General features: G+C 52.4%; 1 protein-coding gene across 2 annotated transcripts in view; it reads left to right on the top strand.

The window, feature by feature from the left end:
* The first annotated feature begins 752 nt into the window (after positions 1–752).
* Positions 753–27,508, top strand: part of pnut (septin 7-like protein pnut) — a 96,009-nt gene continuing 69,253 nt past the window's right edge. The window contains exon 1 of one of the 2 annotated variants that reach the window (XM_084588606.1): positions 753–893. In XM_084588606.1, the coding sequence (XP_084444732.1) occupies positions 873–893 (21 nt within the window). In that variant the 5' untranslated portion in view covers positions 753–872. The remainder of the gene's footprint in view (positions 894–27,508) is intronic. The other variant, XM_084588607.1, reaches the window with a different exon arrangement.

Genomic DNA, 27,508 nt, shown 5'->3' with positions numbered 1-27,508 from the left:
GCCGAAGGAAAAAAAAAAAAGGCGCACAGCTGCGGTATTTTCCGATCAGGTTTTGATGCGCCCCGACTCCCGAGACAATACGATCGTGCGCGCTTGCTGCATGTCTCACGGATAGTATTTCGTATCTTGCATGTGCATGTCTGCAGCTTATTCTTGGGCCTCGGCGGTGCTGGCGCTTACTTGGATTACTACCTCTTGCAATATTTCTCGCTCCCGTAAGGATTAGTTGTTTATCTGGCCTCCTCTGGTTAAGCTTTTCATCGAAAGCAATTCTAAATAATAATTAACAGTTTCTGCAGCGAGCTCGGTTGTAATAGTACTCGGCGTATTTTCGGTCGTTTTTCGTTTAGTACTACTGCACTGTCGTAACGTCGGGGCCGCACCCTTACACGCCGTGAAGGACGGGCGCATGTTCCCCCGCTAGTCCGCATGTATTGCGCGAGCAACGGGTTGACGTCGCTCATTGCACCCGCGCCCATCGCGTAGCTGTAGAAATAGCGGCGGCGATGTCGGGCGGAACACCCGGTGGCTCTGGCGGAAGTGTGTGCAAATGTGTGCGTGTGCCGCGCAGGTGTTGGGTGGTCGGCCGTGGCGCGCGTGCCGCAAGGCTTCCACCATGTGTTGCGTCCCGCAACGCCGTGCGAGAACGCCGCCGATATGCAGCGGCAGCGTTGCCCCGCGCGCGCTCGCAGTGCTTTGGAAAGCGCTCTTAATCGGCTCTCTCTCTCCTGTCACGTTTCTCCCCTTCCACCCCGTTCTTTTTTTTTTCTCTCTCCCTGCTGCTGCCACCACTCTGCACGGCTGACCCTCTGATCGTCGGTGTGCCGCTGCTGCCTGCCTGCCGGTGAATTGTGCTGCACCACGGGACCGCGATGCTGCTCGCGCCTGCAGTCGTGAGTACACGCACTTTTGTTTTTTATTCCTCTCCTCGCGCTCGTGTAAATGGGTTGCCACTGGCATCTCCGCCGCGCCGACAACGGCCTCCGGGCGTACTCGCGCGGCCTTGAAACGCGGGGGTCGTGGAGAAGAAGCCGTGGTTCGAGTCGGCCACATATTTTTTTTTTTTTTTTTCGTTGCGCGCGCCACTTTTCAGCGCGCACAGGTTGGGTTGGGTGTGAGACGTCCCAATACAGTCCTGCGCCCCTGCTTTGGGCCGTCTCTCTCGGAGAAGGGCTCATCCTTGGTCCGGGGCGGAGCTCTGCGGGGCGCGAGTGCCTTTGCGATTGACGTGCTGCTCATATACCACGCGTTCTAGCGTGGAAAGGACACTGAGCAGACTGACTGGCTTAAAGCCGCACTCGTTGCTTGTGTGATGCTTTTTATGCTGGCATTTTTTTCAAGTCAAGCGCTTCATTTTGCGGATTCGCATAGGGCGAATCTTGCATCGCTGTATCCCTCTTTCTTAAAAGGTAACATAAAAAAACTCTTGTGGGTGATTCTTTTTTTTTTTTTTTTTTAACAGCCAATTGGTAGCAGTGATTTTGCGTAGTTCTGGTGTAGGGCGTACAGCGAAGGACCTCTATGGCGCATGGAAATGAAGTATCCGGGAGTCCCTATTGCAAAACCCAGTGCCGCTGGGTCCCAGCGCCCCAGTGCTATGGCTGATTATGGGCCCAGTATGACGCTGGAGACTGGGTATACTGGCACGCGCCGCTGTGATGGCACTGGTCGCCCGGAGGAAAAAAAAAAAAAAAAACAGGTCTCGGATGAAAAGTAAAAGTAACGAAGCACCTCAAGTTCATTAAAAAAGCTAAAAAGTGAAAAAAATATATATATAACTAGGAGGAAAAAAAGTATCAGCACTAGCGCGCTTCGAGCTCGGTACCTCTTACTCCGTAGCTTTCTACGCTAACCATTCGGCCGCGCCGAATGTTTTTCTTCTTTACAGCCGGTCAACATAGTACATACAGGCATAGAAATCACTATAGCCTACCTTTGACTTAAGCAATGTCTTGAAACGTTTTCATTTTGATCAATGCGTCAATAACATTCATCCACTGAGGCTGCTCAGGCCGACTGCGTATACGAACATCCCTGAGAAATGTGACAGTATCAATGAAGTTGTCAGTGATCGATCATACATTTTCTTCGCCGTGCCTAAATGCCATCCGCGTTTTCCAAATGCTGTGGAGGCCCAGCACCATAATCATGTCGTACGGGACCTCGTCACTTTGTATGGGTAGAAACCGGATGCCGTAAGATTAATGGGTAGTTCTTTCTTTAAGTTTCTTTGTAATATATCCCAGTGAAAAACTATAACAACGTGATCGATGGTCGCTAGTTTTTTACATATTGTGCAGTTGAGGGTGCAAGGTACAAATATACATTTATCATTAAGCCACGTTTTTAAGGGAAGGTTACCAGAGTGAAGCTTGAAGAAAAACGATTCGAGGGTTGGTTTTACCGGCATCTTCTTAACTCTCTTTAGGACATCTTGTCCTGGGCCGCGCCGAGAACTGGGAACTTGACGAACATTTTTGCATGTTATGTCATGATCGCATTTATAAGGTTGGGACTTCATGTTTCTAAGCGGCCATTGCTGCCGCTCTTACGATTACAACTTCATGACCATTGGAGCTTGCTGCCTGCTCTCACGACTTGCAAGTAATGTTCTGGATGCCCATGCGCACTATTTGCTGCACTGGAATCATCGCTGGCAAATTTACCAGCGCCGGCTCTTCGGTGGTGCTCTGCTACCGTGGGCGTAATTTTCGCAGAACACGAAGCTGTAGCACTAACCTTCAAGGAAAAATGAATGACCAAACTTCAATGCCGGCAAGCGCAGCAGCGACAGTACTATTTTGCTGGTAACTAAATATTATTTCTATTTAGACATTTCAGGAAGCGTTTCGATGACCTAGGTCTCGGCTGGTTTATACGCAGAACAAGGAGGAGTTCGAAAGCTTGCGAAACACGCAAAATATTGTACAAGTGCAGTATTTTTTTTTTTCCTCTCATGGGGCCATCACTCGGTAAACTACTCTCTTCCTCGTTTTACTTTTTTTTATGCTGTTTATACTGGGCCGCGGTTCATGCTACGCTCGCTAATGTGTAGGCCCTGTTTGGAGCCTGCGATTTAGCCCGCATTGAACATTTTGGCAGTAATCATTGTGTTAGAGTGCCCTCAAGATCAGCTGTGAAGTTTGTTATGCATGGTAGCCCACATTATTCAATTCCAGCTTTAGTTGTACGTAATCGTCAGTGTTTCATGAGATATCAAATGTGCGGCGATCGTGGTCTCTCTCGAAATGCTCGAAACGACCTATCGAAGCATGGAAACTGTAGAAAACAATACTGTCTTTGTTTTCATACCGCAACGACTTCGTAGCAAAAAAGCGCTTACTTGAACCATATTTAACATAGGCGCATTATTTCTCGCCTCCCAGTTTTCGGACTTCCGGCTATTTCCAAAGCGATACTGGGACCAGTGCGGCCCCAGCGCACATACAGCGCTTCTCCCAGTGCATCGCGGATGCCAGCGACACACCTAGCGTCAAAAAGCTAATCCCAGCATTTTTCTCCCATCTTACCAGTGCAACCAGTGTCTTCCCGTTACTGCTCCAGTGAATATCGCAGACCTCCAGCGTGCCCAGCAGATCCAGTGCGAAACCAGCGCCAAAATCTTACTGGTTTCGCACTGAGAGACGCTGGTTTTTGCAATAGGGGTGTGCCGCAACGTTGTCAATTATATCTGCAGAAAAGTCGCCCGAACAAAAATGCCAGCTCTGTCTTGGCCAAACGCAGAGTCTTAAAGGCCCACTGTCCACCCTGCGGCCGAAAATGTTTTCTTCCCGGTGGCTGTGAGACTTCGCCCCTAGAACGCAAGGCCGCAAAATGTTTTTGAAAAGAGTAACTAATAACGCAGTTACAGCCACCGCAATCACCCGATTCTGTCATGCTTCTCTCCTTCCGTTCCCTCGCAAAGGTTTTTCCCTCTCCTGCCCGAGGTCGTCTAGCCTCCGCAAGACAAATTCCCCTTCCTCCTCCGCGTTTGGTGGGAGGTGGGGCGTGGCACTCCGCGAGCGCGAAAAAAAAAAAAAAAAACGGGCGAGGGAGCACGCGCCTCTGGATTCAGTCTGGCCGTGGCGAGGAAAAAGCGCGCAGCGAGCGGTAGACACCCATCCTTCTCCCGTCAGTCAGCGAGACGGACCAATGGACGTCGTTCGCGGTACGTACGTCATTACTGGGGCCCGTCGGGCCAGCGCAGGAAACGGGAAAGCTGGCTTCCCAAAGGAGAGCATGAGAGAGCTTTGAATTGTATTTTCGATGCTTTGCGGCGCGCGTGTCACTGTAGCATTTTACACAGACTATCTCCGGTACCTGATCGAAACACTGGGCTCCTTTGCTTAAAAGGGCCTTCCCTGGACAGTGGCCCTGGCCACTGGAGGGAAACTCTTAAGTCGGGTTAGGTTGATAGACTGCAGCGTCGACCTGGAGAAACTCCTCGTCGAAATAGGGCTAAAGCATTGCTGCGAGTGCCGTCGAGATGCGTGAACGGGCGGCGCCGCTGGCTTCGCATCGTGCTCACTCGGCCTATTTGAAACCGTTGTTCGCTGCAGCTTTAGAACCATAAGCTCTCTCTACCGGGTTCGCATTGTCGGCGAGCCGAGCGGTTTCGTTTTGCTCGATCTGGTGATTGGGCCACTTTCTCTAGGCTTGCGCACGCTCTCAGATTTAAGAATGCCCCTTCGAGAGTACTTGCGAAATTTGGTTTGGTTTGTTGAGTTTAACGTTCCAACCGCAAACTGTCATTGTGAATGCATTGGCTACGTCCCGTCGCATCCCTTGCCGCCGCGGGGGAAGTGTATGTTTGCGACTGGCGGCTGCTAGAAGGGCGCGCTACTGGAAGAGGGTCGCCTGATGGCGGTGATGACGATGCACTCTGTAGTAGACGAGGGTCCCAGCTCGGCTAAACTCCCTGTCGTGTTTTGATCTGCTCGCTAGCCTCTGATAATTTCCTTGTGCTCGCGACGTGAGCGCCACGATTGCATAACTGAGCTCACTGAACGGGCCGCCGTGTGCACCACTGAGCCGACCGGACTCAACTAGGACACTATGATAAACTAAACCGCATGCTGGGGTGTGGCCGTACGTTGCCCCTCTCGTTGCGGCTAACCCGGCCTGCTTAGGATAAATCAGACTGGGTTTTTTACGCCAGCTGCAGTGGCTTGCAAAAGTAAATACATTTATCCATCCCATGTCTCTCTCTCGCGCGCTCTCCTATGGCACCTTTCGTCCTGTAAACAGCTGTACGTTGTGCAGAGGATTGTACGAGCGTGCTGCGGTGTGGCCCGATACTGGCTCAGCGCTACTGCGCGTGCTAGGTGGCTCCGAGCCTGTACCAAGGCATACAGTCTGCTGTTAAAATTTTCAATTCTTGCTGCACCCGCCACAGCAAGATGAACTCTGCTGCGAAAGGTTCTGTTCAAACGGCAGGGCTAGAACAACTACTTAGAGATATAGGGAATATCCCTGTGTCGCAAATACCTCGAACAAAGGTTAGCTTCGGTACCTGGAATCAAGACAGGAGGATGGCATGCACTGCACAGAAGACGATGCACGCTATTTTTGGCCTTCGACTGACCACTTGCGCGGGAAGAGGCCCGCGCACCCTGTGCAAGATGCTGATGCACGGCCAGTGCCAGAGTGCTGGCGTGTGGTATTGCGTGCACTTTTAATGAAACCTGGTTGTTCCTCCCTGTTCGGCTACAAAGTGCGGTCTGTTTTTATATATGCTATTTTTAGGGTCCTGCGTATAGTATACGTACCCGTTGAAAACTTTAGCCCACCGCGACTGTGGTCGCAGCCGCGCTGCCGAATGGCAGAACCGTCTAGTTATAACACGACGAGAACGCGTGGCTGGCTGAAGCACAACTCATACTCTGAGTTTAGCTTCTGAACTCATCGCAGCGTTATAATGCCAGGCGTATGCAATTTTTGCCGCGTGCCAGTAGCCCTCCGAAACGCCGTCTGTCAAGTGGCGGCGCTGTCATACCAACGCGAGGGTTTAGCTTCGAAACCACGGAGTTTAACGATTTGTGACATGCGGCGACTTTTATTAGGTGTCATGTGTTAATCACTTCCATTTCACGCGTGACGTCAAGTTGAACAGTAACATAGTGGAGAGTTCGAGATTCACACGCGAGGTCGAGTGGCTGTGACGTCATGGCGCCGTCGACCAATCGGGATTGCTTGATCGTGGCCATCGACGGCAACGACGCCGGCTTTTCTGCAACACGGGACCCTCACGCAATGTCATATCGCGTACTGCGCATTACCGGGCACACGCGCTGGTCGCACGCCGACGTGTCAGGCGCATGCGCAGTGGCGCCGTGCTATGATAGCGGTACGCGGTTTATGACAAGTCTATGTGCGTCTGTTGCGTACGCGCGGGCAGACAATAGAGAGATTTAGCTTGCCGGGATCCGCGATCCGCCACCGTGACCCGCTACCGTGCGTGGACGGGGCGCACAAGCTGATTGGCCCCGACGTGGCAAGTCTATGTGCCGACATACAGTATGTGGCGCCATCTATCGGCGTCAAGGGGTGTCTGGGCATGCGCAGTGAAACGAGCGGTGGCGGATCACGGTAGCGGATCGTGGATCACGATAAGCTAAAACTCTCTAATGCCTGTGGCCCTCATTATCGACACTTAATAACCCGCAGTCTCGCCAGAAGTCATTTAAAGGTCCCCTGTGCTATATCCACACTGAAAGAGCACCTTGTGCGGCGACAGTAGGGTAGACCATTTACTATTTCGCTGGCCAATTCCGAAGCGACGACCGCGGCCAAATGCTACTGGCCGCGCGTGCTCTGCCATCTACGAGCGCGATCACGGGCGGCACTATTGTGCAGAGGTCGTGGTATCTGGTTCTGTGAACGTTGCGAACTTGTCGGTTCTTTCATGATGCGGCTGGGACCGGGTCTTTTTGGGCATTGCGTTTAACCAGTTAGTCAAGCAAGCATACTGTAAAGACGCTGCTAGCAGTTGCTGCGCCGCTGGACAGTTAAGGAGCGCGGTCAGAAAGGCGCTGAGGCACTGCCAATTTATGGCTTGCTCTTGAAACCTGACTTCGTGTGAATAGTGCACGTTGATGGTGCGGCACAGTCATGCACTTTTCGCGCTCGAACGCCAAGACACCCTCAGTCCGCACCACGGTGTAAGAATATTTAGGTGGGGACACAGCACGGGCGAGACACTGGACGCAAGTTTCCAGATAAAGTACCAGCCACGCTCCTCCGAACCGGGCCGCTGATCGCAGCGTCAGCGTCGATGTAGCGGTGAACCTTCGCTGGAATAAAAAAACACATACATCGACGACGCCGTTGCGATAGCAGCCTGCTGATATCGCGCGGCGCGTTTCTCCTGCGTGAGCCGTTTGCGTGGCCCGAACTGTTTCCCTGTCGTCGCCAGAAGCATATCACCGGAGCACTTTATTCTTAAGCCGTGCCCACTGCGTCACTGCAGAAATGAAGTACAGAATAATTTATTGGCTTGTCAATACTATTGACGTAATTTATTCCTAACAACGAAGTGAAGAAAAGGTTGAAGATGCACTTCATGTTTAAATTTGGGGGAGTGAGTACTACATTACTCAACCATTCAGTCATCGTTATTCAACTGAAGGCGCCGGGGAAGCAGTTTTCTCACTTTGGATAGCGTAAATAGAGCAGGGAAAGCGAATCCTGCGTTCGGTTGGGCGAATGGGAGAAAAATATAAAAATTCATAGGGTATTTGTAACCACTTATTGAAGGAACTTCAACAGCGCCCCGTACAGCTTCGTGCAAACTGAGCGGAAGAATCGAATAAGCAAGAGAAGAAAAGTACGGACGAGTTAAGTGTACGAAAACCGGAACAAATGCTGCCGTGATTTAAGGCTTTTTTGCCTCAAGCAAGCTCAACTGTCTTCAAAATTTGCACGAAACCCGACTGCAGGAACGGCTGCACGATCTATCTATCTATTCATGTTCATCAACTGATTTATATGCTGCTTTGGCGCACCACATCACATTACTGTTCGCCGATCTCTAACGTAGATTCGTGAAAGCTGTTAACCGTAATTTTACCTCTATTGTTTTGTATGGAATGAATTATACTCGGTGTTCTTTTTCCATTGTTGTGAAATTCTCTGCCCCTCTGTACTGTACCCAATACCCTGAGGATAAAAGAATGAGGAAAAGGAAAAACAGAAGCTAAGAGAAATAATGGTATAGAGGAAGTTAGAGGGGGGGGGGGGGGGGGGGATTCAGTGGGAGCTGGCAGAATCCAGTTAGGGGACCTCTAATTTAGGGAAGGAATAAAGTAAGGAGCAAACTAAGGATGAGCGGGCACACTGATGGGCGAACAAAAGATGCAAAGTCAAAGAACAAATGAAACGACCGAAGGTTAATGCTTTGTTGTCAAAGTACCACCGCTTATGCGTGCAGCAGGTTCAAATTCCGCGCAAAACATTATTCGCCTTCTGCGCTTTTATTTAAGCATTCATGAAGCCAAAGATTGATAAAACTGCGCTGACTAATGGACCTAGACAAAAACAACGCGGCAAAAATATTTTTCTCTCATCATCGGCCACAGTTTACGAGAAAATGGCTCTCAAAAAGCGTGTATTCACCATAGAAAAGCATTGCCTCCCACTACGTCACAGGCCGCTGAGCGAACTGCCATCTCGTACGGCTTAGATTAACTAGGGGACTTTATCTGGAACCGGCGCGGTACGCTGTGTCCCCACCTATATATCTTGCACCGTGGTCCGCACACGCTCCCATAACGCAAACCGAAAACCGTGGTTAAGTGGGCCCGTAAGAAAATAAAGAATAGTTGCGAGTCGGCGCTTGTCCGTGTGCATATTGGTCTTCTGTCCGTCGTCCTTTTGCGCTTTGTCCTAACCAATATAAGTGTGCCCGCCCGTGTGACATCGCGATGATTTTTTTTTTTCTAGTCAAATGCGTGTAATCAGGTGCTCAAATAAATTCTAAAAATAAGCTTGGAGTAATCGTATTCGCGATTAAATTGCGTTTTTATAGGCAATAGATTAGTAGGCTGAGACATTCGTACCACTGTCATTTCAAAATGGCACTTCTTTTTGCCGTATCGCAGCGTTCATTGAAAGCGTCATTCGTTCAAAGGAAGTGCACTGCGTGAAAGTGTCACCAAATGTGCTTGTTTGACAGCGGTATAAAACTCGCTCGGTAGGGGCTGTGTGTCGAAATGTTTGGGAACTCGCAGGAAAGACAGAGGACAGCGTGCCGAGTCGGATTTCTCGCCTGTCGGTCATCACATCGTGAGCGTATCTTCAGTGACTGAGGCGAGAAGCGGGGTCGTGGGAATCTTTCAGCGTCTGACCGAGCTCGGCGTGTTCCCGTGTAACCCGCGTCACTGGGCCTATTCACAGAGGCGAGTCTGGCCGCTTCTGTAAAGAGGCCGCGTGCTCGGGTGATAGTGCGCTCCTTAGCCTCGCGATTGCCGTCTTTGACTGGGTTGCGAAGAAGCGCGCCTAACGGAGCCGCGGGCGTACGGAATCGGGCGCGGGGGCGACGCGAGTTCCGGTAATATTTTTGGGAGATGCAAATGTCCGTCCCTCAAACATGTTTCAGTCGCGAAACAAGCGCGCTAGAGTTCTGTCAAAGATTTCAAAACACACACACACACACACACACACGCACACGCACACGCGCGCACGCACGCACGCACACACACACACACACACACACACACACACACACACACACACACACACACACACACACACACACACACACACACACACACACACACGCGCGCGCGCGCGCGCGCGCAGGCAATTTGTTGGCCTCTTCTCGCACGCTTAAATATGAAATGTTAATCGGGAAGGCGCGCGGAGCTCGGAGCGGAATTTTTTCTTGTGCCAACGCGTCTATTTCCAATATTCGTTCCTTACCCTCCACAGACGCCATTTTTCCGCCCGCTAGAGGGTAAGCTACTACACCGTCTCGCTTGATTCTGCTCGAACAAAGCGCAAGTATTTCTTGCCATTGTGCGTTAAAATGTGTGCCATGATCACTCGATCTCTGGTTATTTTTGAGGGACCTCCGTTTTAAGTTTGCGGACGCGTGAATATTTTCTTAACGCGTATGTATTCCAGGCACTGTTGTTTCAGGAAGATGCGTTCCTGACGACTCAGTTTGCGAAAAAACTAAAAGTGTCATCGTCGTTAAAGTGGCGTCTCAGCTCAGCAGGGAGGCGCGGCTTCGAACTGCTTGTGCGTATACGTTGACCTACCACAGCCTTGAGCAGCCGGTCGCGCCAATGTAACTGTACTGCGTCGTGCCCATTCAAGCATGCAGTGAGGTGCGATGATGCTGATCGAACAGTCTGCGTGAGAGTGAAAACTTCAATAATCACTATTTGACACCATTCCGTCAACCTGTTCTGCGCGTCCTCTGTCGGGAATATGAAAACAGCACTGCTCAAGAATGGGAAGAGTTTCCGTGACCTCCGAACTGCACTGCGATCGCGGTCTAGCCTAATCGCAAACGGTGGCGTCCGTGTGAGGACCACATAACGCACGAGCAGCTCGTGATTAGCGCGCAATTTCGGCTCACAGTACCGCGGGAACGAAAGTTATGGGGATGTGCATTTGCGCTGGAACGCCGAGACATAAGGAATATAAGACGGGCTCGGCTCACCGACGCGCGACCGATAACCGCTATCGCCGCGGGCTGTGGTAGGGATCGAAGCTCAAAAGAACGAAACTACGCTGCTACGAGACATCAGATTGCTTTTCTCCTTTCTTTGGGGCATTTCCAGTAATTTAAGGCATAACCGCGTTTATGCCTTAAATTACGAATGATAGGCGACTTTAAAATGCCGTTGAAAACCTGCCCATGTGGCTCAGCGGTTATGGGGCTTGACTACTCAGCTTGGGGACACGGGTCCAATCCCGGCCGCGGCGGCCGCGTATCAGCAGAGGCAGAACGAAAAGCGTCCGTGTCCTGTGCAATGTCGGTGCAGGTTAAGAATCCCGGGCGGTCGAAATTATCCGCAGACTTCGACCACGGCGACCTTCCATAAACCGAGTCGCTTTAGCACGTTCAATTAACCCGATAAGCCATAAACAGCCAAACGAAACATGCTGAAAATATGCCCTCGAACCAAATTATTAATTTGTTTAATATAACCGAAAGCGCGAATTACCCGAGTTTGTATGCATTATCAAGATTCTGCTGTGAGGTTTTTAAAGAAACATATTTAATGTAATAAACAAGTTGCGCTGTTATCCCCTGTGGATGTGGCCCTTTTCGATATACATTCATACAAAGTAAAGTTTACGTACTAATTATAAATGACGAACCCGAAATAACCATACTGGCCATTTCACGCCGAGCATATCTATTTGTAACTGTGCGCAACATTTCCGTTGCCATTAGGTGCAGCAAATTGAAAATGCCGTGTGCATGTCCGGCTACGTCGAGCACCGGGCAGAATTTGCGCAACACCTTTGCCGCCTGCAGCGGGACACGCATGGACCATTCCTCCAGGCTGCTGTTCGCGGCCTTCGGTGCGACCAGACGTTGTTGACGCGCAGTGCTCGTATACCTTTGCCGAAACTCGACAGCCCTGCTCGGAATCTCACGCGGTGCGATGCGCACGGCCCGCTTCCAAGGGCGCTGCGCTTCTGATTTGCAGTGCGTCAGGTGGGGTTTCGGCTGCATCGACGCCCCGCTGTTTTCCCGAGTCCAAGACGAGTGCGGGACAATTTCCGTTCAAAGGGAGGCGGCTGTGATGAAAACAATTGTCGTGTGGCGCTCTTTTGACCAACAACCTTTACCGGCAGCAGTATCGGCTTCATCGTCAAGATGGCGGCGCTGAATATTGGGAGGCCACAGTCTGTTCCGATCCTGTGCGTAATTCCTCCGGGAGACGGTTATTCCCGGTATGCCGTCACGAGGCCAGTGCACCCGCAAAGGAAGCGCTCAGATGCAAAACGAAACACGAACATGCAGCGCCTCCTCTATCCGCTCCGTTGTTCGAATTTCTTCACGCCACGCTTTTGTATACCTGGGTGGTAAAAAAAAGATGCGCGTGAGTGGTCCATGATACAGTAATGAACTACCCCAGCGTGTTCTTGTTACCACCTTGGTACAAGCTCGAGGGTAAGGGATTGTAACAGCGATGCGCGAGGGCTCCGCGCGCGAGCTGTTTGCATTTTTTTCTGTCCCGATAGCACGTACAAGTGCTCCCCTTTTGGAAAAACGTGGGCAGAAGACGAAATCCATCATCTCTGGAGTCAGTGCGCGTCGCAGACGATTCCTGTCGCCACACAAGCTTTTGTTTCGAATAATGTAGTGTTTACGCCAGCACATATACGAGGCAAAACAAACGCGGTGGTAGACAAGCGGCATGCGACAGCTGCGGCCAAAGTTCATAGTTGCAGCTATAATGAAGCAGTGGCCATGACGGAGAAATTGTGTGCGCATGAGGTTGTTGATTCATCTATATTAGTGCTAGACGCAGGTTATGAGAGATTTGTAGCTGGCCATCGAAGGCGTGGCAGGACTCGTCGTTTCCGTCGGAAAGCGCAACGAATGCTATACGTCACCACGCGCGTCATTCGAAAACCGCGTGCAGTCAACGCCTTCAAGCAAACATCACTCCTTGCCGGACATGTCATGTACCCTTTTCTTACCCAAGCGGCTGAGAGCTCGCTCCAGCCCCTCCCCCCTGCCCCCCAGCTCGTGGGCTTGGACAAGCTCATTCAACGCAACCATTTCGCCGCGGTTTCTGCGGGAAGGTTTTGGTGCTTTTTTTGCGCGCTTCAGTGCTGCTGTCCACGGAGAGTTCTGCAATTGGCGTTCATTGAAATTCCATTTCATCAGCGACGACGGAGAAGTTTGTTAATTCAAGCGTTGTGGGAACATCCGTTTCCTTTCGATCGGCCCAGTTGGAGACGAAGCACCTTTGTTTCTAGGCGTCCTACCAGGCACCCGGGGTAGTAACGTTGGTAGTATCCTTGGCTGCACTTCGGTCTCGTCCCGATTCCGCTCCCCGACATCGGCAGCGAAGGAAGAGGCGTACGCACGGGAGCGGCCGTCATACGGCGCCAGATGGCCCCCTCCGCTTGCCTCCCTCCTCCCCCGTCGTCCCGCGCGTCTTAATCGCCTGGCCCCTCTATGTGGCGTCCGCCAGCCTGACTCGCGGTTCGCTTTCTCCTCTCGGCTGTGGCCGTCCTCGTCAAACAAGCGCGCTTTTGTTTCTCACTGCGTTCCTACTTTCCGCCATCGTCGCCTTCCCCGGCAGCTGTCTGGTGGCGGCCATTAGACTAATTGAATGTCAGCTGTCGAGCAGATTGGTGAGCCGATACCAGGCCGTGTCTTGTCACCTTCCGCTCGTAATGGACCTTCGTGTCGCGCGCCTACACCGCGTCCGCCGTGTTGAAACTCGCATTCTTTCCTGGCTGGCGGCACAGTGACCTTCGTCGCGCACAACGGCGCCGTATCCGGGACGTCTTTCGAAACTCTGGTGCCTGCTGCTCCCGAAAGCGATGCGCTGGTGCGGCGGCTCTCGTGGTAGGAACCGATACGCGCGTTGCCCTCGAGTCGGCGGTGATAAGCGCGCGCATCGCCATTGGGCCTGAGCGCCATCGCAGGGCAGCGTTCCGCAGGTGGTGCTTGCAGGCGCCAGCGTGGGGCTGGGACGACTGACAGCCCGGTCGTCTTGCGAGAGGCGGACGCATAGGCCTCGCCGAATGCATTCGCGCCGTCCGCGGAACGACCTGACCGTCTCGTCTGAGGGCGACGTATACCCATTTTTGGACCAAGCATACGCGAGCTATATTTTCGGGGCTCAGGCAGCGCGTTTTGCCTTCGTTAGTGTGGCCGACAACAACTTTAAGAGAGGCAACAAACGCGACTGTTGTATTCGCCGTTGTCGCGACAGCACTCCGTCGGGCACCGGTGACGAGGGCACGTTAAAGCCGACCTGTATGATCTCTCGGCGGCTTCCTTTGTCCCGATGGTGTACGTACGTGAATCACAGTGCCCTCATTTTTTGTCCACCTGGAAGCGCGTCGTCGAATCGCGACCGCGCCCCACGCCTGCCGGCGCGGTGAAGGGTAGAGACCCAGCAGCAGCTCAGTGTAGATGCGGGGACGTACGTACGACGCAGGAGTCACAGGCGCCTTGCAACGCGAGTCGCGGCGCGCCACCATCGTCTCGACTTCACGGCGATGTCACCGCTGGCGCCCTCAAACGCGCGCGAAGCGTCAGGAATGTTAACAGGGAAGGGTGCCGGTGCGTCGGATTGCTGGAGTGTCCTTTGTACACCTTGCTTGCCTTCTTTGGGCGTCGATCGACTGGCACGAAAAAACAAGTTCGACGTGTGGGCCTGCGCAGTGGGGAAGCGTGTAGGCGAGGGAGCCATTGTTACTCATTGCAGGGTACTTGCATGCCGCAGTGCAACCCGGCTTTGTTGGTTGGCGCTCGCGCTGCTCGTCATTAACATTTACAGCGGGTCGGTGGATAATGAATAAAAGTGAGCCCAATAATGGCTGGAAATAGCGGTGTGTTTCCCGGCGCACTGTGGTCGCGCTCGCCAGATTCGCTTCCGTTAGCCCCGTTCGGACCTTACCCCGGCACGTGCCTCCCGGGCCCGCGGCGCGCATCCTCTCTCCCCTTTTCGGAGTCGCGTTTCTCAGCCCGCCCGACGAATGGCGCGGATAAACAGAGCTGGGGCTGTTGACGGCCTGTTTGCCTTCTGCTGCTGACAGCGCCGCGTTTGGGAACGCGGGCCTCCTGCTGGATCGCCGTCGTCGGCTCGCGAGCATGACGTAGGCAAGCATTTGCGTGCTGGAGTATGAGTGTTAGTGTGTCGCTGTCTCGCGGCACGTTGTACTGCGGGGTATACAAAGCGGTCTTGCCACACAGCTGTCCGCGTAACGCATGGGTATGTAGAGAAGGAAAACTTTCACGTGCGCATTTATACCTCGAAACGGCCTCGTGTCGCTTTTGCTTACCAGCTGCATGTTGAAGTGCACTTTCAGGCGTGGTGCTGGAGGGTGCGGTGATAACAGATAAGAGAGTTGAACGGATAGCGCGAACGGTTGCCGCTCAGGGCAGCTTCTCACTCGCTCTATTAACAGGAACGTCGTCTCTGGGACGCGAGGAAGGCCCGCGCTGGTCATGTGAGAGCGTCGACTCAAACGACGAGGTGGTCGAGCTGGGCCTCTAACCGGGACATGGCAGAGGTCTGTGATGTTGAAGATGGCGGGGCGACCGAGCCTTGAGGAAAGGCCGCAGGAGTGGCGGCTTCGTTCGCCCAAACGGCAAGCTAACTCAATCGAGGGCCAAGTCCCCGCTAGCAGCCAAGATTAGGCGGGTTGACTGCGGCAAGCACTGCAGCATAAGAGCTTCTGCAACAGCGCACCGTTGAATGAATGAATGAAAAACTTTATTTACACAAAGGGAATTCTCCCGGCGTTGGTGGGGCCCTCAGTCCAGGGACCCAGTGACCTTTGCCGTCCTGCGCGCTCTGTCAATCAGCTTGAGCTGGTCGTCAGGCGTCGAGCAGGACAGCGCAGCCTCCCACTGCTCCGGTGTTGGTGTGGTGTTTATTGGTGCTACCTGCGTCCTTTGCCGTCCTGCGCGCTCTGTCAATCAGCTTGAGCTGGTCGTCAGGCGTCGAGCAGGACAGCGCAGCCTCCCACTGCTCCGGTGTTGGTGTGGTGTTTATTGGTGCTACCTGCGTTTTTTGACAGGCCCATGTAACATGGTAGAGTGTAGGGGGTTCTCCGCATAGTGGGCATTTATTTTCATAAGTAGTGGGGTGGATTTTACTGAGTAGACTCAGATTGGGGTATGTGTTAGTCTGTAGCTGTCTCCAGGCAACCGACTGCTCTCTATTGAGGTCTTCGTGGGGAGGTGGATAGATCCTCCTTAAGGCTCTTTGATGTTCAAGGATGGCTCCATAGCGTCTAGTGACTGCGTCCGGTTCCCCGTCGTTGTGCGCCCCCCGGTTGGCGTATGCTCGGGCATTGGCGTCGGCACGTTGGTTACCTTTGACAGTCCCATGGCCTGGTGTCCACGTTATGTAACATCTCGAAAAGCTGATTTTTCTTGCCTTGAGTATGCGGATGGCCACAATGGATATGCGTCCGCTGCTATACCTTCTGCATGCTTCTTGCGAGTCCGTAACTATTTTTGTGGTAGCCTCCTCACCCTGGTGGTCGACGTTGCTGTCATCCAGAAGCGGCCGTAAGCAGTTGGTAGGGCCGGTGATTGTCAAGCTTTTCGTTGGCAGTGGAGATGCTGGATCCGCGCGCTGTCAGACGCCTTGGTGCGTTCCAGAATCCTCTGCTTGAGTCGCAGCTGGTAGGGGTTATCACCTAAGGGCCCATCGATGGCGTCCGTCTCCTCAGTAGACGGGTTGGAGATGAGGCGGAGGGACCGAATCGTCTTCGAGATGACGCGATGTTGTTGTGTGCGCAACAGGTTCCTTGAGCTATGTACAACCAACTCGACCAAAAAGCAACGATGCTGTAGATATGGCTTTCACCTGGACGAACCGCACCTGCAGGTTTTTGTGGGAGAACCATGACAGGCGGTGCTGGATGAGATCGCGTGCGCAAGTTAGCGTCAGGCAGGTCTCCCGAGGACAGTAGGTTTCTGGGGTCGGTCACCTCTTGGTCCGGAGTCACTACTGTCGGGTATCGCAGCGTAGCGCCAGAACAAGAAGCCAGTGTGGCAGGCTTCTAAAACAAATCTGCCGTGCCGTGCTTGCGCACACAGCACTCATCGCCCAACTTCATTCGTATTTTCTTTCAGCTTTCGCGGTGTGCCGTGTTTGGCGGTACAGCTCCAAACCGCGGTCATTTTGGAAACTTTTCCTCAACTTCCGTATAATGATTTGCCCCACAATAATGATCTTCGTGGCGTGTTTTTCCCGCGTGGCGCTGCGCGCTAACGTTGGTGCGACGCGGGCTCGGGCGAGACCGGCGCGGGTCTGAGACGGGGCCCCGTCCTTCACTCGCAACCGGAGTACTGCGGAACGTCCAGACGCCCATTCGCTGTGCTGCACCCACTCGTGCCGGTCATCCTTTGACCGGCAGCGGTCAGCGGCGCGAGCTCGCCCGATTCTCCCACGCCTCCCCGACGGTCGCGCCGTGCGCCTCCAAGCGAGTCCGGCGTGACGGTGCGTCGCCGGCTTTAGCGCGCTGCGGCGCGCAAATAGAGCTGGGGCCCCATTTCGACACGGAGAGCCTGTCGCATCGCTCTGATGGCATTCTGAGGGGCTGTCGTCAGTGGCACGCTAGAGTAGTCGCCGGAACGCTCCGTGTTCTTCTCATTCCTCGCGAGACCTTTCCTTCGCGTGGCACAAAAGAAAGAAAAGCGAGAGCTTAGATGAGGTACCTTGCGGCGTGTTATTTCCTTGTGCACAAGCTCTTATCGGTACGCAGTGCGTGTAGGCTCGCACGACGGCTTCTTGCATTGGTGCTGCCAGCTGCGAATGTAGGTAGCGTTTGCCCGCACCTTTGTAGGATAACTGGAGTAAGCGCATGCGGTCAATGATGCTCGGAAGAAAGCTGTGGTGCCCCTGCGCCTGCTTACCCTCCGAGCTCAGCAGCTGCCGTGGAACTGCAGCGCAAAATACTGAGCGCGACTGTCTTTGCTTGGACTGCTTGATGCTTTTGTTTCGTTTTCGAACTTCGCTGCTTCCCAGATGGTTCGAAAACGCCTTCTCTGAAACCAGATTTTTCCAATGCGGCTTGCAGCTGGCGCGTCGCACTGAAAGCCGCCAAGGGGGCGCGCTGTTTCCCGAGTAGGCTGCGTAAAACAATCCACTAGCCGGTGCCAGTACTACTGCATTTCATGAAGAGAGCGTAAAAAAAAACTGCGCTGATGTCAGAGCTTCAGTCGGATGCTTGGCAGTTTGATCAGATAGCTTCGGAAACAGTGGCTTCAGCGTATAGGACCGTGCAGTGCTAACGCATTTTCGCTGATTTGCGGCAACAGTTTACAGGGGTGGAAGTGCTGCTGCAATTGTTCCATTCTGCATTTCCTTCCTTCCTGCTTTAAAACAGAATATTGCTTCAAAACTGCTCCAAACCGGCTGCCTTGATGTTTTGCCATCAAATTTAGTGCAACACGGTTTGCCACAAATTGGGCCTACAAAAAATGCGATCTGGGGAAGTTTGAGTTAAAAACTGTGAGAAAGAAGGGTGATGGCATATTTTGAGTTCCATGTACACGATATGGGGGTCGCCATACTCAAAACCGAATGATTATCATCTCTCGCTGAGCCTGATACATACAAAATTTTCATAAACTAGAAAAGCATGGAGCATAATGAATGTTTGTTCACAAGCAAATTTAAAACGAGCCAGAAGTGATTGAGGGAATTGCAAAACAAATGCTGTGTGTACGTGATGTAGCGCTTTCTTCCAGCCTTTTCAATCATCAGTAGCGAGGGAATCGAGACTATCGAGCAGAGTAGACGCTGCAACCTACCACGAGCAGTTAAAAAACTTGTCCGGCTACAAATAACTACATCAGTTGTTCTAATGGTTCTACTTTGAAACCAAGCAGGTACACGACCGAGGATGTCACGCCTACGCCAGACAAAATCATGCTTGAACAACTGTTGTGGTGTGATGCCACTTAGGTGCCAATCGCTAAAAGCGTTCTCAAAAGTGTTACAGAGTAATACAGGGCCCATTGCCAGTGTGTTGAATTTAAGGTAGCCCCATCATAGCTCAAGCAATGATGTAAGCAGTCACTGGCAGAAGCCCGTGAAATAAAGAATGTGGAGGAGGAAAAGGCTGCCCTTCACTGCCAACTGAAGGGCCTACCGACCAATGCCCAGAAATTTCTAGGGTCAAAAGGGATATGCAGAAGATGTGTAGAGCAAAAATGTGCTGCTCATCTATGTTTAAAGTGGCGTTGCTTAAGCACATCAAAGTGGTAGACTCCACCTTTGAATCCATCAGGTCAAATTATATATCACAAGTTACCTAATGTTCAGTTAGGAAGTATAGAAGCAAGCATTCCATTCGCTGCTAGTCTGTTCCAAATCGTTGCTCAGGTAAGTTATTTTTAGGACCCGTATATGTTCTGGCTGTTTGTCATGTCTTGTCAGAGATGCTTACATATTAAGCAAAGCAGTGGACATGGATAAAAAGTAATGATTTTTTTTTTTTTTTATGTGTCGGGACGCAAAAAATTGCCATTATCAAAAGTAAGTGTTTGAACCTAGAAACATGCTCCAAAACATAATTCGAGTGCTCCAATACTCTGCTTTCACTTCTCCAAAATGACTTTATTACTGCTCCCTGAGCTGCTCCGAAATGCTCGAGCCTGCTTCCACCCCTGAACAGATAGCGCGCGCGTTTGTGTGTGAGAGAGAAAGAGAGCTGTACACTGCAGCTGCTGAGTCTTACACGACCATAGATCACTGATTTAATGTGCGCATGTCTTTATTCCGATTAGAACAACTACTCTCTGGTTTTAAATTTTCCTTGTTGGTTGAAGCAAGAGCACAAAGCTAACAGATGGCGCGACCGGTTGACGGCTTCGCAGCTATTTAATGGGACGTGTATAAGGTTTCCTTTCTACATGCGGGTACATCATTTACATTGCCAATGCCTTCTGTGCCGGCAATAGCAAATAAACCGCTGAAAAAAAAAAGGGGGGGGGGGGGGGGCTCTCTGTTATCTAGTCGCTAAATTAGAATGTAGATAAAGAAATAGTCGCTACTAAGTGCATTTTAAGTATGAAAGTTTAATGTACTCAATGAACACTACCCTGATTACACACAACTCCCCGCACTTATGCGCTTGACACCCTTGTCCGCCAGCTCGCGGTGTCTCGCTCGTCTGTTGGCTTCTCAGGGGCTTTCAGGTGTCCGATTCAGCGCCGGGCAGGCGCCGCCGACTGCTGCATGTTGCGTTCGGTTGCCCGTGCGCGCGTCGATCAATCGTCAGTCGAAATAGACGTACACAAGAGACAAAGCCGACCGCTTAGCTTCGTTGTGTGTGTGTGTGTGTGTAGGAGGGGGGGAGGGGGGTCTGAAAACTGTCGTGTTCTAATTTGAGAACACGTCTGGGAAGCCCTAAATGTGTAGAAATAATCGGGAGCTTTATTGCTGCGGCGTGCCACACGGCCCACAGGGTTATCGCGGCGAGAAAGAATCGCCGAATTAACTTTTGTATTTTTGTTTTATTATTCGGTCAGGCGAACGGCTGGCATCGGTGTGCAAAGGGAGGAACATTGTAAGGAAGCTGGCCGATGCTGCGTTTTCGGCTTTGCGCGGTGCCAAGTTGGAGACCGTTCAACGCGCGATCGAAGCCCCGATGTGTTCGCATCTGAGGTGAGCTGAAAAGGTAGTCACGCCGCGCTTGAGCTCTGTCGTATGGTTCAAGCGCAGGGGAACTGTTGCGTGTTGTCTTCCCTTCTCAGTTAAAATGATAGAACGGAGTCGCGTTCCGTGAGCAGCCAAAGCTTGCGAAACTCCCGGGGTCGCTGCAGCTGCTACGAGCTTTGTGCTCAGTATGATAGATGCTCGAAGTAAACCTTTTTGTGAGGTCGGAGGGGCTGGGAAAAAAATACCAACTGCCTCCTGATAAACGGCGCAATCGTGTTATCACTCCCATGCCGCTGGCCCTCCATATCGCATTTAGCACCGGTCTTGGATTGTAATCGCAATTTTGCGCTGTCCATTCCTCGCGTCATAGAATAGCAAGCCCTCTCACGCCTGTGTTTCTTCCGCTCTGTAGTGGTGCTTCATTTTTAACTGCTTTGCTTTGAAAAAGAACCGCCGAGCGTCGCTTTCTTCTTTTTTTTTTTTTTTTTTTTTGATAATCATTATTTGACCTCTGCTGTGTGGCAAGCAGTGTGCCACGTTTGTTTTCCGGGGCGTGGTCTCTTCTTCAGTGGCATCTTCGCATGATGATGACGACGACGCCCGCTCGTTTGAGATTCTGGGAAGGTCGCTTCCCCGCTAGGGCGGCCGTCGTAGGTGTGTGTGCGTGCTTTGTCTCCGCGTCTGCCGGGGAGGCGCGCCCAGATGGCACGTGCCTCCCGCCGTAATTTTCGACTGTGCTCGTGATGTTTGCACTCTGCTCGAGGTCTTGCCGGTCGGCTCTCTTTATTGCCACCAATGACCCGCGTGCACGGCCGGCGAGGAAGGTGCGGGCGCGCAGGAGAAGCGTGGGCGATGGCCAACCAGCCAGCCGCTCCGGAGCCGTGCCCCCGCGCTCCGAGGGCGCCCTATCGTTCCCAGACGCGTCTGGGGCCGCCGCCTGCGCCAGGCGGCTGTCGGAAGTTTGGTCCTGGCGAGAGAGGGGGCGGCCCGCCGTATGGCTGGGCTCGTATTTTCGGCCGGCCGGGGGGCTCTTGCTGCTCTCGTTCGGCCTCCTCGCCGTTGTCTTCCCTCGCCCATTTCCGCGCATGGTTTCAGTTTTTCTCGACCCCTCCCTCGCCGCTTTTCTCCGTGTTTGGCTTTTCTCGCTGCTCTGGCCCGCTCTGACAAATCATTTCTCCCTGGTGCACCGCCAGGGCGCGTACGCGAACCCATTGTCTGAGCCTCTTCGTGGGTGATGCCGGCCCTGCCGCGTCGGTCAGCCTCCTCTGGCGCGGCCGACGTGCCTCCCGCGCGGCTGGGCTATCGTTACGCGGGTCTCGAGCGCTTCTCCGGCCGGCCGCGCGTCTACGACAGCCCGTCCTCGTCGCGCTCCTCGTCCCCGCCGCCGCTGCCCGACAAGCAGCCGCCGCCACTGCAGCCGTCCATCGCGCCCCTGACCTTGGCCAGCTCCGTGAGTGACCAGGCACCACTGCTGCCGCCGCCGGAAACGGCGGCCTTGCCTCCAGCCGCGCCGTCTGGCGTCGCGCAGCTGGTGTGCGTTATGGTGGTGCATGCGCTGCCAATTTGAATCCCTGTTCAGCACCGGCCTCGTCGGCGCTTTTTGTGCGTCAGCCCTGACGACATACATAGCTGCACTGTTTTCAGTAACGTGTGTGCGTGCGCCATGCACGTATCTTGTAGGGTCCATCAGTTCTAGAACCAGAACATCTGTGCGCCCTGGATTTCTTGCTTTACCTGGATTATCTTTCTTCAACATTATGGCGACTTTGTCGTGATGAGCCCAAAGCTCTGGGACGTATCCCGTTCTAATCCAGGTGACTTTAGCTCTCCATTGTCTTGCCTTCGCCAAGGTTCAGGTGTTTGGGTGAGGCTAAGTGGTTAAAGTAGCTTGCAGAATAAAGCGAGCGCATGGCTAGCGACCCTAGCATGGCTTAGTGGAAGATAACGAAACTTTGCTGCTTATGTTGCCCGCTCAGACAGCGCAGCTTTCTGCGTGATATTGTGAGTTGCTGAAGCATTTTGTCCACCTCACGCACATGTTACGGACTTTCTCTTCTGGGAGGGAATACGAGACGGCATACGCAGCCTGGACAATTTGCTGCTTGACGCGCTTAAGCATAATGCTTTCAAAGCAAGGCGTAAAGTTTAGGAGCAAAGGAAATGTTTCGGCCAGAGAATCTGGGGGATTTTACTCCGCTGTTGTCTAGTTTCCTCCCAAATTGTTGAGCCGGCCTCACAGCTGTGCAGCTTACCCATCAAATGGCGGGGCTTCGGGAAGTTTTTGAAGCACTTCCTCTTCGTCTGACTCGGGACCAGGTACACCATTTGTCGGGCAAAGTGCATGGTGGGAAGTCGAATCAACAATCGGGAAAAGCGTGTAATATCAGCGGCAGTCTGGTTCGGATATCTGCCCTGTGATTGAGTTTCATCCCTTGGAAGAGGTTCCCCCCCCCCCCCCCCCCCCCACGTGCCAGGCCTGTTGTCGCAAGGGCGCCTGTCAGCGCGCCCGTTCAACGCGGCATCCTTTTGATGTGGAAGCGTTGCCTGGACATGCTGCGTAAACAAAGGGGACGGGTCAAACTCGTGTGGCCCCGTTCAGGTCGTCTTTGCGTTCGCCTTGCCGAAACCCAGCTTGGAAACTGCCTCGTCCCTCCTGGCGTGCTGGTTTTGCTCTTCACGCTGCCTGGCATCTGCTCCGGCTAAGGTCGAGTGGCGGGTCTTCTTTCTCACCCCGAGGCGGGTCTTTGAACCCTGGGCCCGGCGGCTGCTCGTGTTGCCGCTGTGGCATTCGCGTCTTGATAAGCGCCCCGTGTATCTGCGTGGCGCTGGTGATGTTTTCTCGAGGCGAAGATACCACCTCTTGAACTCCTGGGTCGCCGTACTATATAACAACAGTTGTTCAATGACTTCAGGTCCCGTTTTCGATCTACTTTTGTGTCGGATCGACCGGACCGTACGAACGTCATCACGCGCCGTGAATCGTCGCTTTCCTTTCGAGCTCGGGCGCCATTTTTCATCTGTGGCTTGCCCGATGGCGCAGTCGCTGCCGCCTCCGTGTCTAGACCTTTATGATTCATCGGTATTCTTGGCCGTTTTCGCTTTGGCGACGTCAGCGGTGCCTCTCTCTCTCTCTCTCTCTCTCTCTCTCTCTCTCTCTCTCTCTCTCCACTCTCTCCGTCATACCTTCCCTCACGACGCGATTGAGGCAGTGATGGAACCTCTGCGTCATTTGCACCAAGGTGCGCCATGTGGCAAGTACTTCCACATGCTGCTGCCAACACAGTTTCTTGGCTTCGTTTGCGCCTTGTCTCCACCAAAGTGTCGCTGAAAAACTGTCCAGAACGGAACTTAAACGTTGCTGCACTCTTGACCGTTGTGTGACTTGAGACATTTCAGCGTACAACTGTGCTGAAAGATGTCAAGTCCCGTGGGGCTGACTCGCCAGTACACGGCGAAGAAGGCGCATGCGTGGTACTTGCGAGCCTTTGCGCGTAACGAGTGCGCTGACGGCCATTGAGAGCAGCGGTGTTCTGTCCCGTAACCGAAAATTGCCATCGTTGGATCCAAGAATTCCTGGTTCTTATTCCACGCAGCATTTTCCCTAAGCCCGAGATTTGTAGAGTTCTTAAAGTTCCTTGCGTAGCCACGAAAATTCTCGCTCCTCCAAATGTTGTTCTTAAAATTTTCTGAAAGCGAGAAAAACTCCCGAATGGAATAGGCTACCGATCGAGAGCGGCCGCTTTGAGCTATATCGAATCTAACGTAGCACCTTTACGCAACACGTCATGACAGTGAACACCCCGGCGCTGTACTGTCGATGCTGTTGCCTCCGTTTTTGGTCACGAGACGTGATACGCATGCAAACTGGGGTAAGACGGGCCAAGCGTGCGTGCTCGGCCTTTTTCTATTGCTTTGTGGCGTATTATTTCTTTGGGATGATGCGCAGCACATTCGAAAACTAAACGTACAGCTGTTGGGCGAAAGAAATGGTAATTTTCTTTTTTCTCTATTTGTTTCGGTTTTAACGGCTGTGACGTCACATACGATTTCAGGTCACGTGAGCCATACAAAAACTAACGGCGGTAGGGTCGCTGTTTAGTTCATTCTAGCTCGGACGAACTCTTACGCAAGTCCGCCCAGAAACTTGGGACCGCAAAAAATTAACAAGCAACGATTATATAACGACTCGCGTGACCTCAACTCCGTGCTCACAATACAGCCGTCCTTCGGCGGTTGAAATCGAAACGACGTACGAAATAAAATCAATTATAGCCCGCATCACTGGCATAGGTTGATTCCACGTCATGACTCGTGCACTCTACTGTCTTGCTTGCAACCCTAAGTTCCAAAAATTTCCAAAAGCATCCAAAAATTTGTTGTCTGCTTCTTTAGCCATATTGCGAAAACAAGCGGACGACGCGAACATGGGAGCTCGGTGGAGGCGAAAAGCAGGTCGCCCGTGTGCTGTGCGATATCCCAGTGCACGGTAAAGAGCTCCAGGTGGTCTAAATTTCCAGAGTCCTCCACTACGGCCTCCCTCATAGCCCGAGTCGCTTTGGGACGTTAACCAAACCTCGGAGCGCTGCCCGCGCGTGACTTCACGATGTACAGTACTTATTGTTTCTGTGCGGTCGCCCCACTGCGTAAAATAGCACTGTATCGTCCGCCGGTTGAGAAATCACACATCATTCAGAGAATTTAGTGAAAGCACGTTTAGAACGGGGGGGGGGGGGGGGGGGGGGGTCTTCGATATGAGCGCCGTTCTTGTCAGTCGCGACCTGTTAAATGGGGCATGAAAATATGCATGCGGAATTTCAGCAAACCTGTTCAGATCACTGTGTTAATCTCGTTGCGTTTGGGGCGGCATTGCAGTGCCTGGATAGTAAACAGGAACCCCCTCGTGTTGTAGCCCGGACTACCGCTCTGTTTCACTAGCAGTCTTGTAGCGACGTGCCCCTGCCTACAGCAGCTTGGAACCGCATATTCCGCCAGTTGCATGGCTTCAACTTGCGTTCTGTAAGCCATAGTAATGCCAGCTGGCTTTAGATTCAGGGACGTAGTCGCTTTTGCACATTTGCTGTTAGATTTATATGTCGCTACTTTCATTGTGCATGAAAGAACATTGTGTTCAGCAAAATCTCCCAGTTTTCTCACTTGGAGGCTTTTTGAAGCAAACAGCGTCGTAAATGCAGAATTTTTGTTCAGGATTTTTACCGTTCTGGCATGACTGTGATCATGGTGCACATCTGCCCTTGCCTGCTCCGAAATCCGAAAATTCGCGACAAGCCGTTGCTTGTTTTGTTTTGCAAGGACTTTTTTTTTTTTCCCCTTCTACGAAATAGCCGCTAGAAAATTGCAATTTCTGCCTCCCCAAAAGCTGCGGCGAGCATCGTGCTTCCAGTTACACCGCTGATTTGAAGTGTCCACTGAGAGTGATAGTTACGCGCTTTTGCTTTCCTCGTAACCGCTTATTTTAGACAACAGCTGGGGCGCGCGCTGAATGCACACGATTGTGTGTTGACCGCATGCACCTTTTTGTGTGCCGTAGGGGACACTGCAGCATAATAGCACGAACGGGCGACCGAGCAGGACTCTTGTTTTCACGTTGATTGCAGAGATAAAGCAAGGGAGTAGACGCGGTATATACCCATGCTCTGATAGTGCGTTTTCAAATACCGTTGTCGTCCTGCCTGGCGTTACATTGGCCTGCTGATGGCGGAAGCTTAACGGTATAACACTAGCCTAGTGCGTTTCGCACCAGTACTGTGTTGACCTGAAGCCAGTTCATAGTGCTACGAAACACTTCGTCGGTTGGAGTCTGTCTATGAGGGCTAGTGTCAGTTGACAGTGAGCGTGCTCGAGATGGGGCTCGTCGGCAAGGTGCGGGGGTGCACATGACATATATTAATGAAAAAACAAGGAGGGGGGTCATACTCGAGAGTTGTTGATTTTGCAGTCGTGCAGCATGTAAACGTTGCCCTCTGTGTGGGTGAATCTTGTAGAAAGTTTTTGATGGCGATCCGTCGCGCGACGCCGCCGTCAACGCTTGTCGTTGTCGCTGGTGCATACCGCACGGAGCGACGGGGCTCAGCGACAGAGGCGCGTTTTCTGCGTTGCTCTGTTACCGCTGCCTCGTCATTCGGTCAAGGGGAGTGCAATCACGCTATATCACATTTATAACACTAAACAGCATGAAGTACCATAAAACACTGATGAAATTTCTCGTAACGCATCGTATTTTAAAGGGTCACACACAGCGCAGCGGTGCGCTACTACACTGCGATGCCGACTTGCATTGCAAGCAGTGACTTTTTCCTGACTTTCGAAAATTAACAATATCTAGCCACACTAGCCTTTTTTTTTTTCTTTTACTACTCTTCCAAGCTTTTACTGAATTGTCTCGATGCACTCATATATACACGGATCAGACGAAGTGAGCGCGTGCAGGCACCAGGTTCTTCGCCCAAACCGGACTAGGAAAACAGACTTCACCCGCAAAAACAAAAAGGCCAGAACGGAAGTTGGGCACCCATAAGCCTTCTGCGATTGGCTGCCTCGCGAGCTGCTTCCGGGCGACACGCGAAATTTTCTAAAGCGCTAACCGCCGATTCTCGTCGGTCTAGCCGCAGAGGCGTTTCCAACGGGTTGGAATTCAGTCGCAACGTCGGCGCGGTCGTTCTGCGACTGACCAATGAAGAGCCGAGGAGCGTCGCGGCGTCATGTGACGTATGGTGACGTGAAACGGGCTGGCACGCCCAGTATCGAAAGAGAGTGCGCGTCCCCATGAGGCACCCTTTTTTTTTTCTTTTTTTTTTTTCACGTCCGAGTGATTTCATTCAGCGCAGCAACGCGCTATTTGTATGCTGAGAGACTGCCCGTTTTCATAAATACACATGAATTATCGCTTAAACCTAAAAATGCATCTGAGTACATAAATCAAACACGCTCTGCGTACGCGTTTTCTACAAAAAATCACACAACCCTGAGGGTATCTCTCACTGAATTCGCACTCTGGTTCGCTGCATGTGAAAGCGCTGTGCGAAATCGCACTGCAGCGTCACCGACTGCACCGAAAATTTTCGCTGCAGTCGCAGCATGTGAAACGGGGTGTCGCGAAGGGCGCGCGACCGGCAGTCGCATGCGGCCTGCGAGTTGCTTTCCACATCTTGTCTACC

This window comes from Amblyomma maculatum, chromosome 1 (genome assembly GCF_055883805.1).
Source record: "Amblyomma maculatum isolate TAMU_Amacu chromosome 1, ASM5588380v1, whole genome shotgun sequence".
Lineage (NCBI taxonomy): Eukaryota > Metazoa > Arthropoda > Arachnida > Ixodida > Ixodidae > Amblyomma > Amblyomma maculatum.
The sequence above is the reverse complement of the archived record's forward strand: the minus strand, read 5'-3'. Positions and strand labels throughout refer to the sequence as shown.